Source organism: Pseudopipra pipra, chromosome 19 (genome assembly GCF_036250125.1).
Source record: "Pseudopipra pipra isolate bDixPip1 chromosome 19, bDixPip1.hap1, whole genome shotgun sequence".
Classification (NCBI taxonomy): Eukaryota; Metazoa; Chordata; class Aves; order Passeriformes; family Pipridae; genus Pseudopipra; species Pseudopipra pipra.
The window spans coordinates 2,447,736-2,462,977 of record NC_087567.1 but is presented as its reverse complement, the minus strand read 5'-3'; the positions used below and the strand labels follow the sequence as shown (position 1 = coordinate 2,462,977).

At 54.0% G+C, this 15,242-nt stretch overlaps 1 protein-coding gene across 6 annotated transcripts in view; it reads right to left on the bottom strand.

Annotated features, from left to right (window-relative positions):
- Positions 1 to 15,242, bottom strand: part of PIK3R6 (phosphoinositide-3-kinase regulatory subunit 6) — a 40,889-nt gene that overhangs the window by 9,502 nt on the left and 16,145 nt on the right. For 5 of the 6 annotated variants that reach the window (XM_064675645.1, XM_064675646.1, XM_064675650.1 and 2 more), the window contains 10 exons: positions 14,095 to 14,212; positions 10,550 to 10,633; positions 9,230 to 9,321; positions 7,141 to 7,209; positions 6,572 to 6,704; positions 4,670 to 4,739; positions 3,756 to 3,939; positions 2,887 to 3,034; positions 1,554 to 1,640; positions 484 to 940 (listed from right to left, as the gene is read on the bottom strand). In XM_064675645.1, the coding sequence (XP_064531715.1) occupies positions 484 to 940; positions 1,554 to 1,640; positions 2,887 to 3,034; positions 3,756 to 3,939; positions 4,670 to 4,739; positions 6,572 to 6,704; positions 7,141 to 7,209; positions 9,230 to 9,321; positions 10,550 to 10,633; positions 14,095 to 14,107 (1,337 nt within the window). In that variant the 5' untranslated portion in view covers positions 14,108 to 14,212. The remainder of the gene's footprint in view (positions 1 to 483; positions 941 to 1,553; positions 1,641 to 2,886; positions 3,035 to 3,755; positions 3,940 to 4,669; positions 4,740 to 6,571; positions 6,705 to 7,140; positions 7,210 to 9,229; positions 9,322 to 10,549; positions 10,634 to 14,094; positions 14,213 to 15,242) is intronic. The other variant, XM_064675651.1, reaches the window with a different exon arrangement.

Here is a 15,242-nt window from a genome sequence, read left to right as displayed (position 1 = left end):
GAGCACGGGGAGATGATGGGGAACCAGAGACAGAATTTTTTTCTTGGGCTGGTGGTCCCTCTGCACCCAGCTCTGACCCCCAGGCTGCTGCCTGCACCACAGTCTAGACCCACCCCATGCTGCTCTCCTGGCCCAGGTGAACCAGCTGGGAAGAGCCAGCTGGAAAACAGCTTTTCTTTAGAATTTTTCCCTTTCCCATAGGAAAACATCTTGCCTCAATTATTCTTTATTAACCCACTCCATGGACAGAGAGAAGAACTCGCTGAGTGCATCGTTTGGGCCAACAGAGCCAAACGCTGCCATGCAGCCGGTGAAGTCTGGGGAGTGCCAGACACTGGAGTCCCATCCTGTTCCAGGTAACGCTGGAGCCCAACCCCATCCCCAGCCATCCTGGCTGCTTCCAAAGGCTGAGGAGCACAGCCCTCACTCTGTCCTGCCCTTCCCCAAGCCCCCAGAGCCCAGGAGGCTGCGGCCACCAGTCACCTCAGAGAGTGGTAGGCCTGGGCCAGGCGCCCCAGGATCCGGTCGTCCCCCAGCAGCACGATGCGGGCAGTGTGCAGCTTCTGGACAGGGGCTGCAGCATCCTGGGGGACTCCTGATCTCTTCTGCAGCTTCACTGGGGGCTTCACCCCGGGACTGCAGCAGCCAGCCTGCAGGAAGGCCACGCTCTCCAGCGGTGACGGCTTTTTTTTAATGCCGCCCCTCCTGTGCAGCCGGGATTGCTCCGTTTCGGCTCCGCACGGGGCCAAGGGCTCCTCCACGGCCACGGGCAGGTCTCGTTCAATCCCGCTGTCGGTGGAGAGGACAGAGAAGCGGGTCTGCTCACAGCATTCACAGTCTGAGACGATGTCCTGGATCTCGAAGGTGTCCAGGTCCTGGCCGAGGCAGTCGGGCTCGCAGCTCTGTGACAGCGGGCGGATGAACAGCACCAATTCCTTCCCTGTGGGCAGAGAGGGCTTGAGGAGGGAAATCCAACCGACTCCAGGCTGAGCCCTTGCCTGCCTCGGCTTCCCTCTTCTCAGGCAATCTGTAAAGCAAATATCTCCACCAGTGGGCCCAAGGGGAGTCTGTCTTTCAGTCCCATTTCACATTGCACTGTGAAGAGAGCTCAGTATCACTCAAATCATAGAATTACAGGCTCACAGAATCGTTTGGGTTGGAAGGGACCTTGAAGATCATCTCATTCCAATGCCCTGCCATAGGCAGGGACACCTTCCACTAGACCAGGTTGCTCAGAGCTCCATCCAACCTGGCCCTGAACATTTCCAGGGATGGGGCAGCCACAACAAAATCAGGTACTCTGGACACATCCTGCTGCAGCCTGTTCCTCTCCTCACTCCTTCAGCCCATTGCACCCCTAATCCCCTGATCTGCGACCAGCAGCCCACAAGAAGGAAGGCTGCTGCATTCAGCACAAAACTCCACGAGCTTGGCCCTTGGGTGATGGTTACAAGACTCACTGCTCAGGAGTCAGGGCTAAATGACAAGTTTTGCACAGGATCCCCACCCTCAGGCACCACCCCAGTTCCCCACAGCCCCCCTGGGGCACTCACAGAGCTGGTTGTCTTCTGTCCAGAGGTGAAAGCTGATGGTGGGGTTGGGCAGAGGTGTGTCCTGCAGCCCTCCCAGGGGAGCATTGCCTGGGGGAAACAAGGTTGCTTGTAACACACAGGAGCATTTTCCCCACACAGGTTTATGAATCCCCCCAGTGCTGAGCACCAGGCGCTGGCTGAGAGACCCTCTGCTGAGTCCCTGGGCCTCTCCCACCCTGGTTGCTTCTGGCCAATGTGAGGCTGTAATCGCAGGGCCTCTGCTCTCACAAATCAGCTGTAAGAAGATGCCTACACCCTGAGTGGAAGGGAGGAATGAAAATGGGGAGGCTGAAACCCGGGCAAGTGAAGGACCTTGCTTTGCAGAGAGCAGAGGGGTTGCAGAATAAATCAAACATTCTTCACAAGGGAGACCTCTGGTCCCACCATCACCATCTCTTTTTAACCCACTATGGCTCTGGGAAAAGCAGTGACAAACTTTAGTAGCTCACTGCCTCCAAGAGGTGGAGATGGTCCCACTCCTGTCCCTGCACCACTGGCTGCTCTTCCTCATATCTTGCACTGTGACAGTCTCCAGCTATTTTTGGGGGAAGGGATTGGGATTCAAGGAGTAACCAGGAGAGGAACCATGACCTCCATTTCCCTCTGGCCTATCCCAGATTTGTGTGAGGAGCTGTAATGACTGGAGACCTTTTTTATAATCTGTGGAGCCACAGTGGCACCAGGCTGGAAAAGAGCACTGCCAGGGATGGGAGGAGATGGCAGTGCCACAGTCCACCATGTCATAGGTGGTTTGGGTTGGAAGGGACCTTAAAGACCATCCAGTCCCACCCCCTGTCATGGGCAGGGACACCTTCCACTAGCCCAGGTTGCTCCAAGCCCCATCCAACCTGGCCTTGAACACTTCCAGGGATGGGGCAGCCACAGCTTCTCTGGAAAACTTTGTACATCACATTTCAGGAAAGGGTGAACAGTGTCCCCCCCTGTCCAGGACATGGCAGGATGTTCCTTGCACCAGCAAGATGCTCCTCAGAGCCTGTCCAATCTCCCCCAGCTGCCATCTCTGACACCCTTTGCAAACAACAGAGACAGCTGAAGCAGGAGCAGAGATTGCCACAGTCCCTTTCCTCAGGTGACAAATCTGCCTTCCACTGCCAGTTTTCCATCCTGGCCATCGGGTCACTGCAGGGACCTGATCCCAGTCCTGCTGCTAAAGCAGAGGCAGAGGGAAGGTGGGAGTGGGCACCTGTGAGAGGACGTGGCAGAGACACAGCAGAGAGGCAAGGGCCTGCCTGCTGCTCCTCTGTCCCACTGGGAATGGCTGGCTGGAGCTCACCTGCTTGTGAGGAGCTGAGGAGGGCCCGGTAGATCTCCTCCAGCCTGGCTGTGTGCTGGCCACGGGCTGTGCTCCCCTCACTTCCTGCACACTCCACTGCCACCACCACCTGCTGGAACCAGTGCTCCACCTCGCTCGTGGGCATATCCTGCCGTGGGAAGCAGCTGTTAACACCCAGAGGTGTGAAAAGAGGGGGCAGAGCGATGGGAGGGGGCAGAAAGAGGGCAAATGAGTCCTGCAAAAACTGTTTCATAGCAGAGGACACAAAGGTCCTCCTGTCCCCAGGGAAGGCTGGCTGTGCTGTCTGCTTAAAGCTTTTTTCTGGCAGGTTTGCAGCTGATGGACACTGTGTCCCCTGGGGAGTCAGCAGCAGTGCTGGCACTTCAAATGACTCTGAGGAAATGGGGACAGCAGGCACACAAAGGCGTCCTTGGAGTGGAAATTGCTGAGAGCCCCTCCAAAGGTGCCTTTCTGAACCAGGCATCTGTGTTCCTGTGGCCCCACAGCTCCTTCAAGGAGAAAACTCACTGAAACTGTTCCACTGAGATGTTTCTGCAATGCCCAGGGGCTCACAGGGGAGCTGTGTTTCAGTGGCAGAGCCCTGCTCTGCTGGGCAAAACTGACAACTCAAACTCAAGATTCAAAACCTCTGGCTATTTATAAAACCTGTTTTATATTTGAAGACTGTTTTAGTTTTACACCAGCTCTGCCAGTAACTCTGGGGCTGCCAGGGATGGAGACCAGCAGTGAGGGGCTGGGTGGGGGTGATCTCTCCACTTGACAAAACACCTTTTTCTTCTTCAAGGTGTCCCAACAAGAGCAGGACGATTGGAAAGCCATGGGGGGTGCTGCAGGGGTGCTGCTGTTACCTGGAGTCTGCCCCTCAGGGCGCCGAGGTCGCAGCCCTCGCCCAGGGCCGCCTGCATGGCGTGGGTGATCACGCAGCACATGCACGCCCGGGGGCTCTGGGACACCTGAGCTGCCTCTGTGTCGGTGAGCAGAGCGTTGCAGATGGCTTCAGAGAGCAGCTCGGGGTCAGCAAAGATGAAAATCCTGGGTGGGGCAGGAGGGTGGAGAAAAGAGAAGAGTATTCCCTGTTACTGACATCACAGAATCCCAGGATATGCTGAGTTGGAAGGGACATACGGGGATCATCAAGTCCAACTCCTGGCCCTGCACAGGCCCATCCCCAGGAGTCACCCCCTGTGCCCCAGAGGATCAGCCAAACCCTCCTGGAGCTCTGGCAGCCTTGGGGCTGTGCCCACTGCCCTGGGGAGCCTGGGCAGTGCCCAACCAGCCTCTGGGGGAAGAACCTTTGCCTGAGATCCAACCTGAGCCTGCCCTGACACAGCTCCAGCCATTCCCTGGCTGCTGTCCCTGGTCCCCCCAGAGCAGAGCTCAGTCCCTGCCCCTCCTCTGCCCCTCCCAAAGGAGTTATAGACTGAGCAGCTCACATTTCCCTTATTCCATGTAGAGAAAAAGTGTTGCTGTTGATATTCCCCTTCTCCACCCTGTCTCCCCACCAAGGAAAGCTCTCTGCCTCCCAGGACCACAGAAGTAAATTGGAACACACAAGAGGAATATGCTCCTCCCAAAGCAAAGCTCATTTTAACAAGGTGCTGGATGCCACCAAATTGTGTCCCCCAAGACCACGTACTGCCACGGGGTTGAGGTCCAGATTGTCTGTTCCATCCAAGATTAATTTAGAGCACTGGAAAAGGACAGATTTCACTAAGAGACTGCAAAATAAAAGTATCAACACATTCAAGGAGGCACTACTCACTTTTCCTGGTAAGGGTACGGGTCGCTTTTGAGGCTTTGTTCAGAAATGACCATTCTTTGGTACAAGGTACCTGGCAAGTGCAGGGAGAAAAACACGTGGGAGTCAGAGCACGAGAAATAACACAACTCCTTGGAGCAGCTCAGTGCTACTCCCAGTTATTGAGGCTGGTGGTGGCTCTGCCAAGTCCCATTGCTGGGGAGATGATGTAAAGGAGCCAAGAATCAGGTCCAGAGTTAAAAATACTCAAAGGCAAAGATAGGTCATGCTACATAAAAAGAAAACCCCTTCTATTCAGGGATGATTTCCTGTGTTTCCCTTCCTTTGTTTAGTGGATTATGAGCTCGGGAGGAAGCAGGAGGAAGAGCCCTGCTCCTGGCCTCCCTCCCCAGGGCCACACGGGGGGAGAGTGTCTGAGGGGATATGAAGAGCACAACGGGCTTCTGAATCAGGAGAGATGTATTTTACCCTCACCCAGCTCTGGGGAGAGGGAGATACACCCATCTGGCACTGCTCAGGTACAATCATCTTGGGAACCTTGTGGTGCTTTGAGGGAAGCCCCACTGGAGATCCCCATCTCTCCCCGCTGAATCATTCCTTTACCAGAAATCAGGTGAGATAAAGGTGGACCTTGGAGCTCCAGACAAAGCAGTGCTGGGGAAGGGTGATGGGGGTGAGCTGAGAATACCTAAAATGGCATTTTTTAATTTCCCACCATGTTTCTCGTGTTCTACCTCCCCCTCACAGGGTGTCTCCACCCTGCACTGTTCTAAAGGATTACTTTTAAAGACTCCTATTAAAGAAAACTGTAAAAAGAAGAACTTTAAAAAGCAATGTGGAGAAAAAGGGAAACAAAGTTGTCCCTTAGCTTGCGTTTTGGAAGGGACAGTTCTCTGCAGTCACTACTAACACTAGTGTCTACAACCTGATGCACAGGCACTGGAGGGACAGCCCATGCTGGGCAGCTGCAACTCAGTCTCAGACAGAAAATTCACTTTGCAAAAAGGAGACCTCCACAAAACACATTGAGATGCCCAGACTGGGAGCAGAAACAACCTGTTTCCCATATAGAATCATAGAAAATGCTGAGTTGGAAGGGACCCACAAGGATCATCCAGTCCAACCCCTGGCCCTGCACAGGCCCATCCCCAAGAGTCACCCCCTGTGCCCCAGAGGATCAGCCAAACCCTCCTGGAGCTCTGGCAGCCTTGGGGCTGTGCCCACTGCCCTGGGGAGCCTGGGCAGTGCCCAACCAGCCTCTGGGGGAAGAACCTTTGGCTGAGATCCAACCTGAGCCTGCCCTGACACAGCTCCAGCCCTTCCCTGGCTGCTGTCCCTGGTCCCCCCAGAGCAGAGCTCAGTCCCTGCCCCTCCTCTGCCCCTGCCCAGGAAGGTGGAACTGCACTGAGGTCTCCCCTCAGTCTCCTCTTCTCCAGCTGAACACACCAAGTGACTTCAGCCACTCCTCCTAATGCAGAGGGTGTGTATCTATATCTATATCTATATCTATACCTATATATGTATATTTATATCTATTTATCTATCTATATTTTTATATATATAGCTAGCCTTAGATGGGCTGGCCTGGACTCTGGTGTGCCTGCACTGATGGCAGGATGACCCCAAAGTTTTCTGCTAGTAACTGAGGCTCAGCAGCCTGAGGTCTGGAGAGGGGAACCCTCCCACCCAAATGCATGCCCAGGACCCCCAAGCATTTGGCCATCTCCCTGCCATGGCTCACTGCACTGGGCAAAGGCCAGCTCAGGCATGGAAATCCCCCAGAGCCCCCATGAGCTGGTTTTGGCTGAGGTAGAGTTGATTTTCTCCATGACACCCCAGTCCTGTTGCCTCGAGGGCCCAGCCTTGCCTGGTGCCATGCAGGGACAGAGCAGGGCACCATCATACCTGGTGCTGTCCTCTCCACCTTCAGCCTGGTGGCATAGTCCAGCCCAATGGTGCAGAAAGGCTTGGGCAGGGTCAGCAGCTTCTTGCAGAAGTCGTAGACTCTGCCACAGAGCTCCTCAGAGATGCAGGGAGCCTGGAGAGAGATAAGGAGATGCCACGGGCAGGGATCCCTAATGCTGCTCTCCCCACAGACCCCAGAACTACACCAAATTCTATGTGGATTTAAATGCAAAATGAAGCAGAATGTTTGGAAACCTCCAGCAGTAACCACTGAAGGATGTGGGTGCTTTTTTTACCAGGTTGTGGCTTCCTGCACCACCAGGCACCTAAACACCTCCAGCCAAGTAGGTCAGCTGGAAGGACCTGTCACTCCTGTGCGTGTCACAGGTGACAGAGTCTCAGCCACCAAACAGCACCCTGGGAAATACCCAACTGAGTCCACCCATGGCAGTCCCAGGGCTTTGCTGGGCAGGGCTATTCCAGCACAGGTCCTGAGTGACTTCAAGTGGCCCCTCCTGTGGCTTCTGATTTCCCTGGCTCTTGCCCCAGCAAGGCCCACAGTAGGTTACCTTGATCAGGGTGTACATCAGGGTGTGCAGCAAGGGGATGATGTAATGCCTGAAGTCACCCCGCTCTGCCTGTGGAAGCAGAAGGAACAGTCGGTGCCCGCAGGATCCCGGGCTGGGCACCAGCACTGGGAATGAGTCCCCAGAGCCCCCAGGATGTGCTGGGTTCTGTCTCTCAGCAGCTCAGATGCCCAAGGTATTCATCCTGGCTTAGGGGATATGATCCCTGGCTCAAGGTGGGGTTTGGGATCCCCTCACAGGCTTTTAGGGTGGGCAGGATGTCTCTGGAGGGCGCATGGACCACACAGCCACGGTGGGAGAGGGAGAGCAAAGGTTTCTAACAGACCTCCTCCTTTCTGTTGCAGAAGCTCATATGGAAAACCAAAACCTCTGGGAAAAGTCTGTCTTACATTTGGTGGGTGTGGGACCAGAGTGAACAGGGAGGAGAGCTGTTCTTGCATCCCCATCCTGGCCTGTGGGAAACCAGGTGGATGCTCCAGATGCCACAGCTCCGGCCCCTCCCTGCAGCCTGGTCTGGCTCTAACAACAGCTCCAGCAACAGGAATGCCCAGGGATAAACGTGGGAAAGGTATTTCTGCTCCAAAGATATTTCTAGCACCTTTCTTCAGGGCTGATGGATCTGAGTTAAATGGAACTGATGGCAGCAAAGCTTTAGAAATGATCAATGAAATGAATAACACTGAATTGCTGAGCCCAGTTGATATTTGCCCCGGAGAAACTCAAGCATGAAATTGCTAAATTATCATCTCTGGTTGGTACTGGTGGCTCAGAGCTGCTGCAGCGCCAGAGGAGTGAAAAAATAATAAAACCCAAACGAGTGACACAGATTTCCAGGAAGAGCTTCAGGGAGATGAAGGGAATTACAAACCAGGAGCACTGACACCCCTTCTGGGCAAGGAAAGATAAGAGCTGCAGAGTGATGGCAGGTATGAGGAGGACTGACATGGCTTTAGCAGAGGAAAGCAGCCCTCAAGTCCCCGGGGGAAATCCCTGTATCCACAGCCAAGGGGGATGTGGGTGTTCCTGTCTATCTGGATTTGCAAAAGCTGCTGGATAAAATCCCTTCCCAAGGCACTGAAGGAAGCTGAACTGCCATAGCATGAGACAGACAGCCTGCAAGTAGCCTCAGAGCTGCTACAAGGCAGAAATCTGGGCTTGGGAATAACTGCTGGATGTGTGCACAGGGATCTGCACTGAGCTGGCGTGGCCCATGTGTGTGGCACGTGTTGAGGGAGGGAGGTGGCAGCCTTGGCAGGGTTGCTCCATCCTCCCAGACCAGATGAGAAATTAGTAAAAATGCAGAGAAAACAGTGCAGGGAGGTTTGTGCACACAGGATGAGGAGTGTGGGCTCATCAGTGGGGTGAGGAGGAGGAGGAGGAAGAGGAGGAGGAGGAGGGGGGGAACAGGGGCTGATCCTCCCTGCACCCGAATGAGGGTACTGGGTAAAATGAGGCAGGCTCATAAGAGAGAAAAAGTGCTTCTTCTACACATGACACCTCAGCAAACCACAAACCAGGTCAAGCCAGTATGCTGAGGGTGCTAAAGGTTTATACAAGACCAGAAAATGACAAAGTAAATCAATGAAACCAAAAAGCCATCACAGGTTTCCACCTGTGCTCCTGGGACAGGACGCTGGGCAAGGTGTTTCATCACAAGGGCTGATGTGGAGGAGTATTTTCCACTCTACCTCTGACCACAGCTGGTGGGGTGGGATGAGGGAGATTTGGGGTGGTTGGAGGTGTTTGTCACTATTTGCAGACTGTGAAGGCTTGGCTGCTGTGACATTGAGGAGCCTGGGGAGGTTCCTGGCTCTGCCCACGGTTCATCATCACTTTTGGGACAAACCCTGGCCCCTGCAGACATCAGCTGGGGACAAGCTACAGCTCTGCCCTGGTGTCCCACAGGGTTTTCCACTCTGTGCTAAGCCACAGTCCCCAGCCAGGCTCAAGGCCCCTGAAAACTCCTGTTTGAGATGGAGTTGAGTCCCCATCCCTCTGCCCACCCAGCAGGGCACGTGCCACAGAGGGGCCAAGCCTGGCACTCAGGGGACATCTCTGAGGTGGCACTTACCCTTTCCAGCTCCTTCACCAGGATCCTGACCAGGACAGAGCTGTTACTGGGATTCTGGTCGATTTTTTTATGCAGGGTCCATCGCAGCATCCCTGAGAAGTGAAAGCCAGGAAAGGTCAGGTTGCCAAGCAGAGCAGTGAGGGATCAGGGTGTTCCACAGAGGAACCAGGAGACATGGGCGCTGTTGGGGCAAAAAACACCCACTGGGATGCTGTACTGATATCTCTGTCAGAGCTAAACCAGATTTGTCTTCCCTCTGTTTCAATCATTGTCCCTCTGCAAGGGACAAGCCAGGCTGCTGCCCTGATTCTGGATGCAGCATTGAAGTGTTGTATCTCTAGTACTGGCAAACCTTTGGAAAAAGGTCCCCAGGACTGTGGGGGCTGGAGAACAGCAAGGCAGGGCAATGGACATGAAGTTTGTTTCCTGTTGCCTCTGTTGCTCTGTGCATCACTGCCTGTTTTCACAGCCTGCCCCAAGGAATTTGGGTTCCTGCTGGTCCCCAGCACACTGAACTCTGCCTGCCAACAGCACTCAGAGCAAGGACCGCAAAGCATCTCAGTCCTGAGGATGTCAAGGCTCGTTCCAGACAAAATTCGACTTAATTAACTGTAAAATATTCCGCATGCTTGAAGAAAAATCAATTTTTCAAAATTAATTAGGTTTCCAAAGGCTGTGACAGTCCAGTGGCTGGCTCAGGTAGAGTCTCATTCTCCAAATCCGTCACACAGAGAAATCAAGTGACTCTTCAGTGAGGAGCAGTGCGTGGCAAAACAGTGTCCCCATGGAGAGAGGCAGAGACTCCAGCTCAGGGGTGCTGAGTGAGTTGGACAGGGGTGTGCCAGGAGTCACTGTCAGATCTGGGAGCTCTGCATTTATGTCCCAGCTTAATGCTGGACCCCCTGGGCGAGTGTGGGGTGGGAAGGATGTAAAAGCCTTGCAGAGGATGATGAAAAGGGCTGGGGCTGGTGCATGGCAGTCACAGAACAACAGTATCAGAGGATATTCCGAGTTGGAAAGGACCCACAAGGGTCACTGAGTCCAACTTTTGAGTGAATGGCCCGTGAGGGGATCAAACCCACAAACTTGGTGATTTAGCACCATGCTCTGAGCAGCTCAGCTGACCTCAGGGTCACCAGGAGCAGAGATTTGGCACCTCCAAGAGCAGCTTAGGGAGGGCAGAGCAGCGCTGGGGGGGGAAGCCACCGTGTCCCCCCACCCTGGCACTGCCTGACAGAGGGGAGCAGGGGGTGTTGGGGCCAAGCAAGCCCCAGCAAGGCGGGCACTGCCCCCGGGGGCGGTGCCAGGGCTGTGTCTCACCTCGGTCGCACTGGCAGGCGGGGTGGTGCCCGTCCAGCTCTCGCAGCAGGGTCCGGACCCGGCGCAGGATGTCCGACTCCACCTCTGCGGGGACAAAGGGAACGTGAGCAGCCAGGCCAGCACCCCTGGGGGACTGGGACAGCCCCTGGGGAGGAGACACTGGTTTGGGTGAGCACAGGGACTGCACCCTCCCCACAGCCCTCAGGGTGGCTGTCCCAGCAGGTTTTAATCCCGAATGAACCTCTATGGAAACAGAGCAGAGCTGCTGGAGCCGGGTGGGAATGCCAGCCCAGGGACTGGTGGTTCCTGGAGCCATACTGGAGAGCAGAGTGCTCCTGCAGGGACGTGGTGGTAGAGAGGCTTTGCAGAGGAATGCTCATACATGAGCTCTGCAGAGCCTTCCTCTCCCCCTGTTCGATAAAAAAATCACGCATTAAATATAGAACTAACAAAATTAAACCACAACTTGGCACCAGGAACGAGCAGAAACACCTCTGCATTTTGGCACTGCACGGATTCAGCCTCAACCTCACACCCCTTGCAAGGAGCACTCTTACAAGAAGGTCTGCTGCCCACACCAGCAGCTCACCCCTCATGGGAAACACATGCAGAGCCACCAGGATGGCATGTCCCCCCCTGCCTTCACCTGTGACCCCTCACAGCCTCTCCCTGACGTGCAACCACCCATCCCTGGGCCTGGAGCACCTTCTGCTTCCCCAGGGAGGGACTCTGGGTCAGTGCTTCTGCCTGGTAACCACCACATGCACGCTGTGCTCGTCAAAACCAAACTGCATCCTGCTCTTGGCCAGAAATAAGTTCTACAACCTCAGCCCCAGCTTGGGGCATGACTCACAGTGGGCTGAGGGCTCATGAGCATGAGCTCACTGAGTGGCAGCTGACTGGCCACACACAAAAATCAGCCCTGAAAGCACGTGGGTGAAGGACAGGAAGGCTGCAAGGTCCCTGTACCCCACCATGGTCCTGCCTTTGTGTCCCTCCTTACACTGGGCTGCTCTTTCCCTATCAGCAAAACGATTCTTGCTCCTTTGTAATGAAAAAAAGCATTATATAAAGCTGGATATTATCAGGTGATGTTCTCCTGATGTAGGAAATTTCAGGCTGGAGCAGCCAGAACATGGCCTGGTCCAGGACAGGATCACAGAATCCCAGGATGGCTTGGGTTGGAAGGGACCTTAAAGATCATCTCGTTCCACCCCCTGCCATGGGCAGGGACACCTTCCACTAGATCAGGTTGCTCAGAGCCTCGTCCACTCTGGGCTTAGACACTTCCAGGGACCTCAGATGTTTGTGGCAACTGTGTCCCAGGGCCCTTTCCTGAGGCAGGTTCCTGTCTCCATTTTCACTGCTGGGATCCCAGTCATTGCCAGCAGTGGCCAAGTGGGTCTTGCCTGCTTGGCAAGGATGCAAGGAGCCATTTATCCAGTTCTTAAGGGAAACTCCAGACAAATACTGCCTGGTCAGAGTTGTCTCATCCACATGGGATTGCCTTTTGGGATGGGTGTCATTACCGCCACGTTTCCTGCCCAGTTTTGCTGCTGTATTTTCTCATTCCTTCGCACCCTCTTCTGCCACATTTCCTTTTTCCCTGACATCAGAGCAAGAGCAGAAGGGCACTCAGTTCACTGCAGGATCCAGAGCTGTACTCAAGGAGCACAGCCTCCAAACCTCCTCCCTTGGCTCCTGAAGAAGAGGGTTGAGTTGGTGGAACAGGCTTTGGGCTTTATGAGGAACAGTGACTGGGGAGGTGTGTTGGGAGCTATGGGAAGGAAACCAGGAAAATACTGGGGGGATTTTACAGCTCAGCTGAAGGTTTAGACTAGCAGGGGCATCTCCCAGGCTCCCCAGGGCAGTGGTCACAGCCCCAAAGCTGACAGAGGTCAAGGAGCATTTGGACATCGCTCTCAGGGACAGGGTGGGATTGTTGGGGTGTCTGTGCAGGGCCAGGGGTTGGACGTTGATGATCCTTGTGGATCCCTTCCAGCTCAGGATATTCTGTGGTTCTGTGATCTCCACTGAGTGCTCCTGTGGGCAGAGGACCATCCAGACCTCATCACACAGGCAATGGGGCAGCTCTGAGTATCCGGCCCCTCGTCCCATGCACCATCTCAGGGGGGGGTTGAAGCAAAAACTAGATGGTTTTTTGCCCTTCTACTGTGTCTTTTAGTGGTGGCTGAGGGTCATCAGGCAGGAGAGAGGATGTGGCACCCCACCATTCCCACTGGCAGTGTCCACCAGGGAACAGGAGCACTTTGCCCCTCACAGCATCTCTGGTGCTGCCTCATGCCCAGCTCTCAGGGGAACATCACAGCCAGTGATGAGCCACTCTTTCCCTCTCCAAGCCCAAGCCTGCAGTGCCAAAGGTCCAAAGAGATGGTGATCAGGGAATAGGGGCAGCAGACATGAGCTCTGCATAAAATACAACTGGGAAATGCAAAATTTAAAATATTTGAGATGGCCTATTCCTGAGTACACCCCAACAGCCAAAACAGTTCTCCTGTTTAGTGACCCCAGGGGAGTGCATCCCTTAGGGATGCTTGTAGGGAGGATTCATTCAATCCAGGCTTCTGCAGAGGAGCATTTATTGCTGGGGCTTCAGTCAAGGCTGTGTCAGGAAACTTGTCAGGGTCACAGTTATTCGCACATGCTGATGAAGCTCTGTGTGTGCACAAGGGGAGCACAGTTCATGTCATGGTGCCCACACGGAGAAACTACAGTGCAAAAATGTCCTTTGAAACAGGATTTTCCTCATTTTGGAAGTGTCATTTGGGGAAATGTCTTGGAAACTTGTATTTTCCTTCCTTTTTGTTTTGTCTCCGGTGATTTCGTGAAGCTCCTCAGTTTCACTATTCTGTTTATTGGTTTTGCACTCAGGGATTATGCAATAATGGACTATTTGAAATTTCCTGTTCTTTTCATTTGTATACGTTTGTAATTACCAGGGGAAGCTTTTCCTGGGCATTGATATAAATACTGTCCTCTCCTCCTAAATCAAAGCAACCTCAGCCGAGATACGCTGAGGTTTCTTCAGGGGGAGCAGAGCTCAAAGAGATTGTTCCAACACAAACAAGAGGAGCTTTGATCTAAAAACAGGCTCAACCTACCGGCAACAAACAGTAGCGGCTCAGAAATTAGATAAAATGTTTCAGCAGTAACATCCTGACCTCGGGGTGCCAGGAGATCAGCACCATCTTGTCAAACAGCGTGAAAATAAAATATGGGGGGGGGGGGGAAATGGACACCAAAAAATATAACAAAACATAAAACTGCTTTAAAACTCAGATGAGAAGGGTTGCCAGTCCTGAGGCTTTCAAAGTGCCCCACTACAGAAATCTTTTGGCTGCCCCTCCACTGCTTCGTGCCTCATTCCCACCCATCCAGCAGCATCTGCCGACTCCTTGCCAAGAGCGAGGTCTGCCCAGTTTGGGGATCCATGGGTTTTACTGGAGGGTGACTGAGGCAGAAGAAGGTGGCTGAGGGTTCATTCACGGGGATCCCCCCACCCCAGGGGGCTCAGCATCACCCACCTGTGCTGTCCATGGCCGAGCTGGGGCTGGGGTCGGGGGCCGTGGGGCGTCTGCGCGGGGGGGGATGCACAGCTGCTCCTCACTCCACTCGGGCATGGCCTTGGGCCCGGGGGCTTGCCTGCAAAACATCAGGGCACACATGGCTCAGGCTGGTTTTGGAGACCAGGCTCAGCCTGAAACTCGGGAGGGAGCACAAAGTCATCAGGCCACTGTGGGTGTGGGACCCCGGCGTGGAGGGTGTCCAGGAGGGAGGCCTGGAGTGAGCACAGGCTTTGCTGGAGAAACCTTCAGCTCAAAGCTGAACCCATCTGAATATCTGGCCCCCAAAGCCTCCCACAGCAAGGAGATCCCCAGGGATGAGCATCAGCATCACTGAGAAGGGCAGGATCAGGAACCTCACCCTCCCCAAGATTTAAGGAGAGATGTTCAATTTAAGTCAAACTGAGTCTGAAATGCAAAGTCCAACTAAAAAAAAAGAAAAAGAAAAGAAACAACAAAAAAAAAAGCCTAAATTTCCATGAGTTTTTTATGCTTGATGCTGATCCACTGCCATCCTGATCCAGCATCCCAGAGAAAGAACCCCTGAAGAAAGCTCAGGGGACAGTTACACTGCAGAGGGAAGCCAGCCTGGAGCCAGACAGCTTCCCTTGCCCTCCAGTATTGTTCTCTCCTAAGAAAGGAAAAAAAAATAAGCCTAAGAGCTGAGGAGGAAGGAAGGGAGATTTGCCTGTGACACAGCTACAGCCAGGCTGTGGAGCCAGCATGGGGCAGCCACAAGGGAGCAGAGGAGACATCAGTGTCTTCTGTGCAAAATATCCCCTCAGAGATGCTCAGCTGCAGCCATGTACAGCCATGTACCCCCAGCTGGGTCCTCCTGGCACCTCGTGGTCCTGCCCCCCTTGTGCCCACTGCAAAGCAGCATCTCCCCTAGTGCATGTCCCTCTCCCATCTCCCCATCCAAGGGCACAGCAACACCCTCAGGACTGTGGTGTCTGTATTTGCAGCCAGGGTGAGCTGCAACACGGCTTCCAGCATCTCTAGATTGAGCCTCTTCCAGCCTGCAGGTTTTATCTTCTCTTCTTGCCTTTATGAGTGAAAAAAACAAAACAACAAAAAAAAAACAAACCAAACCAAACTAACAACAACAA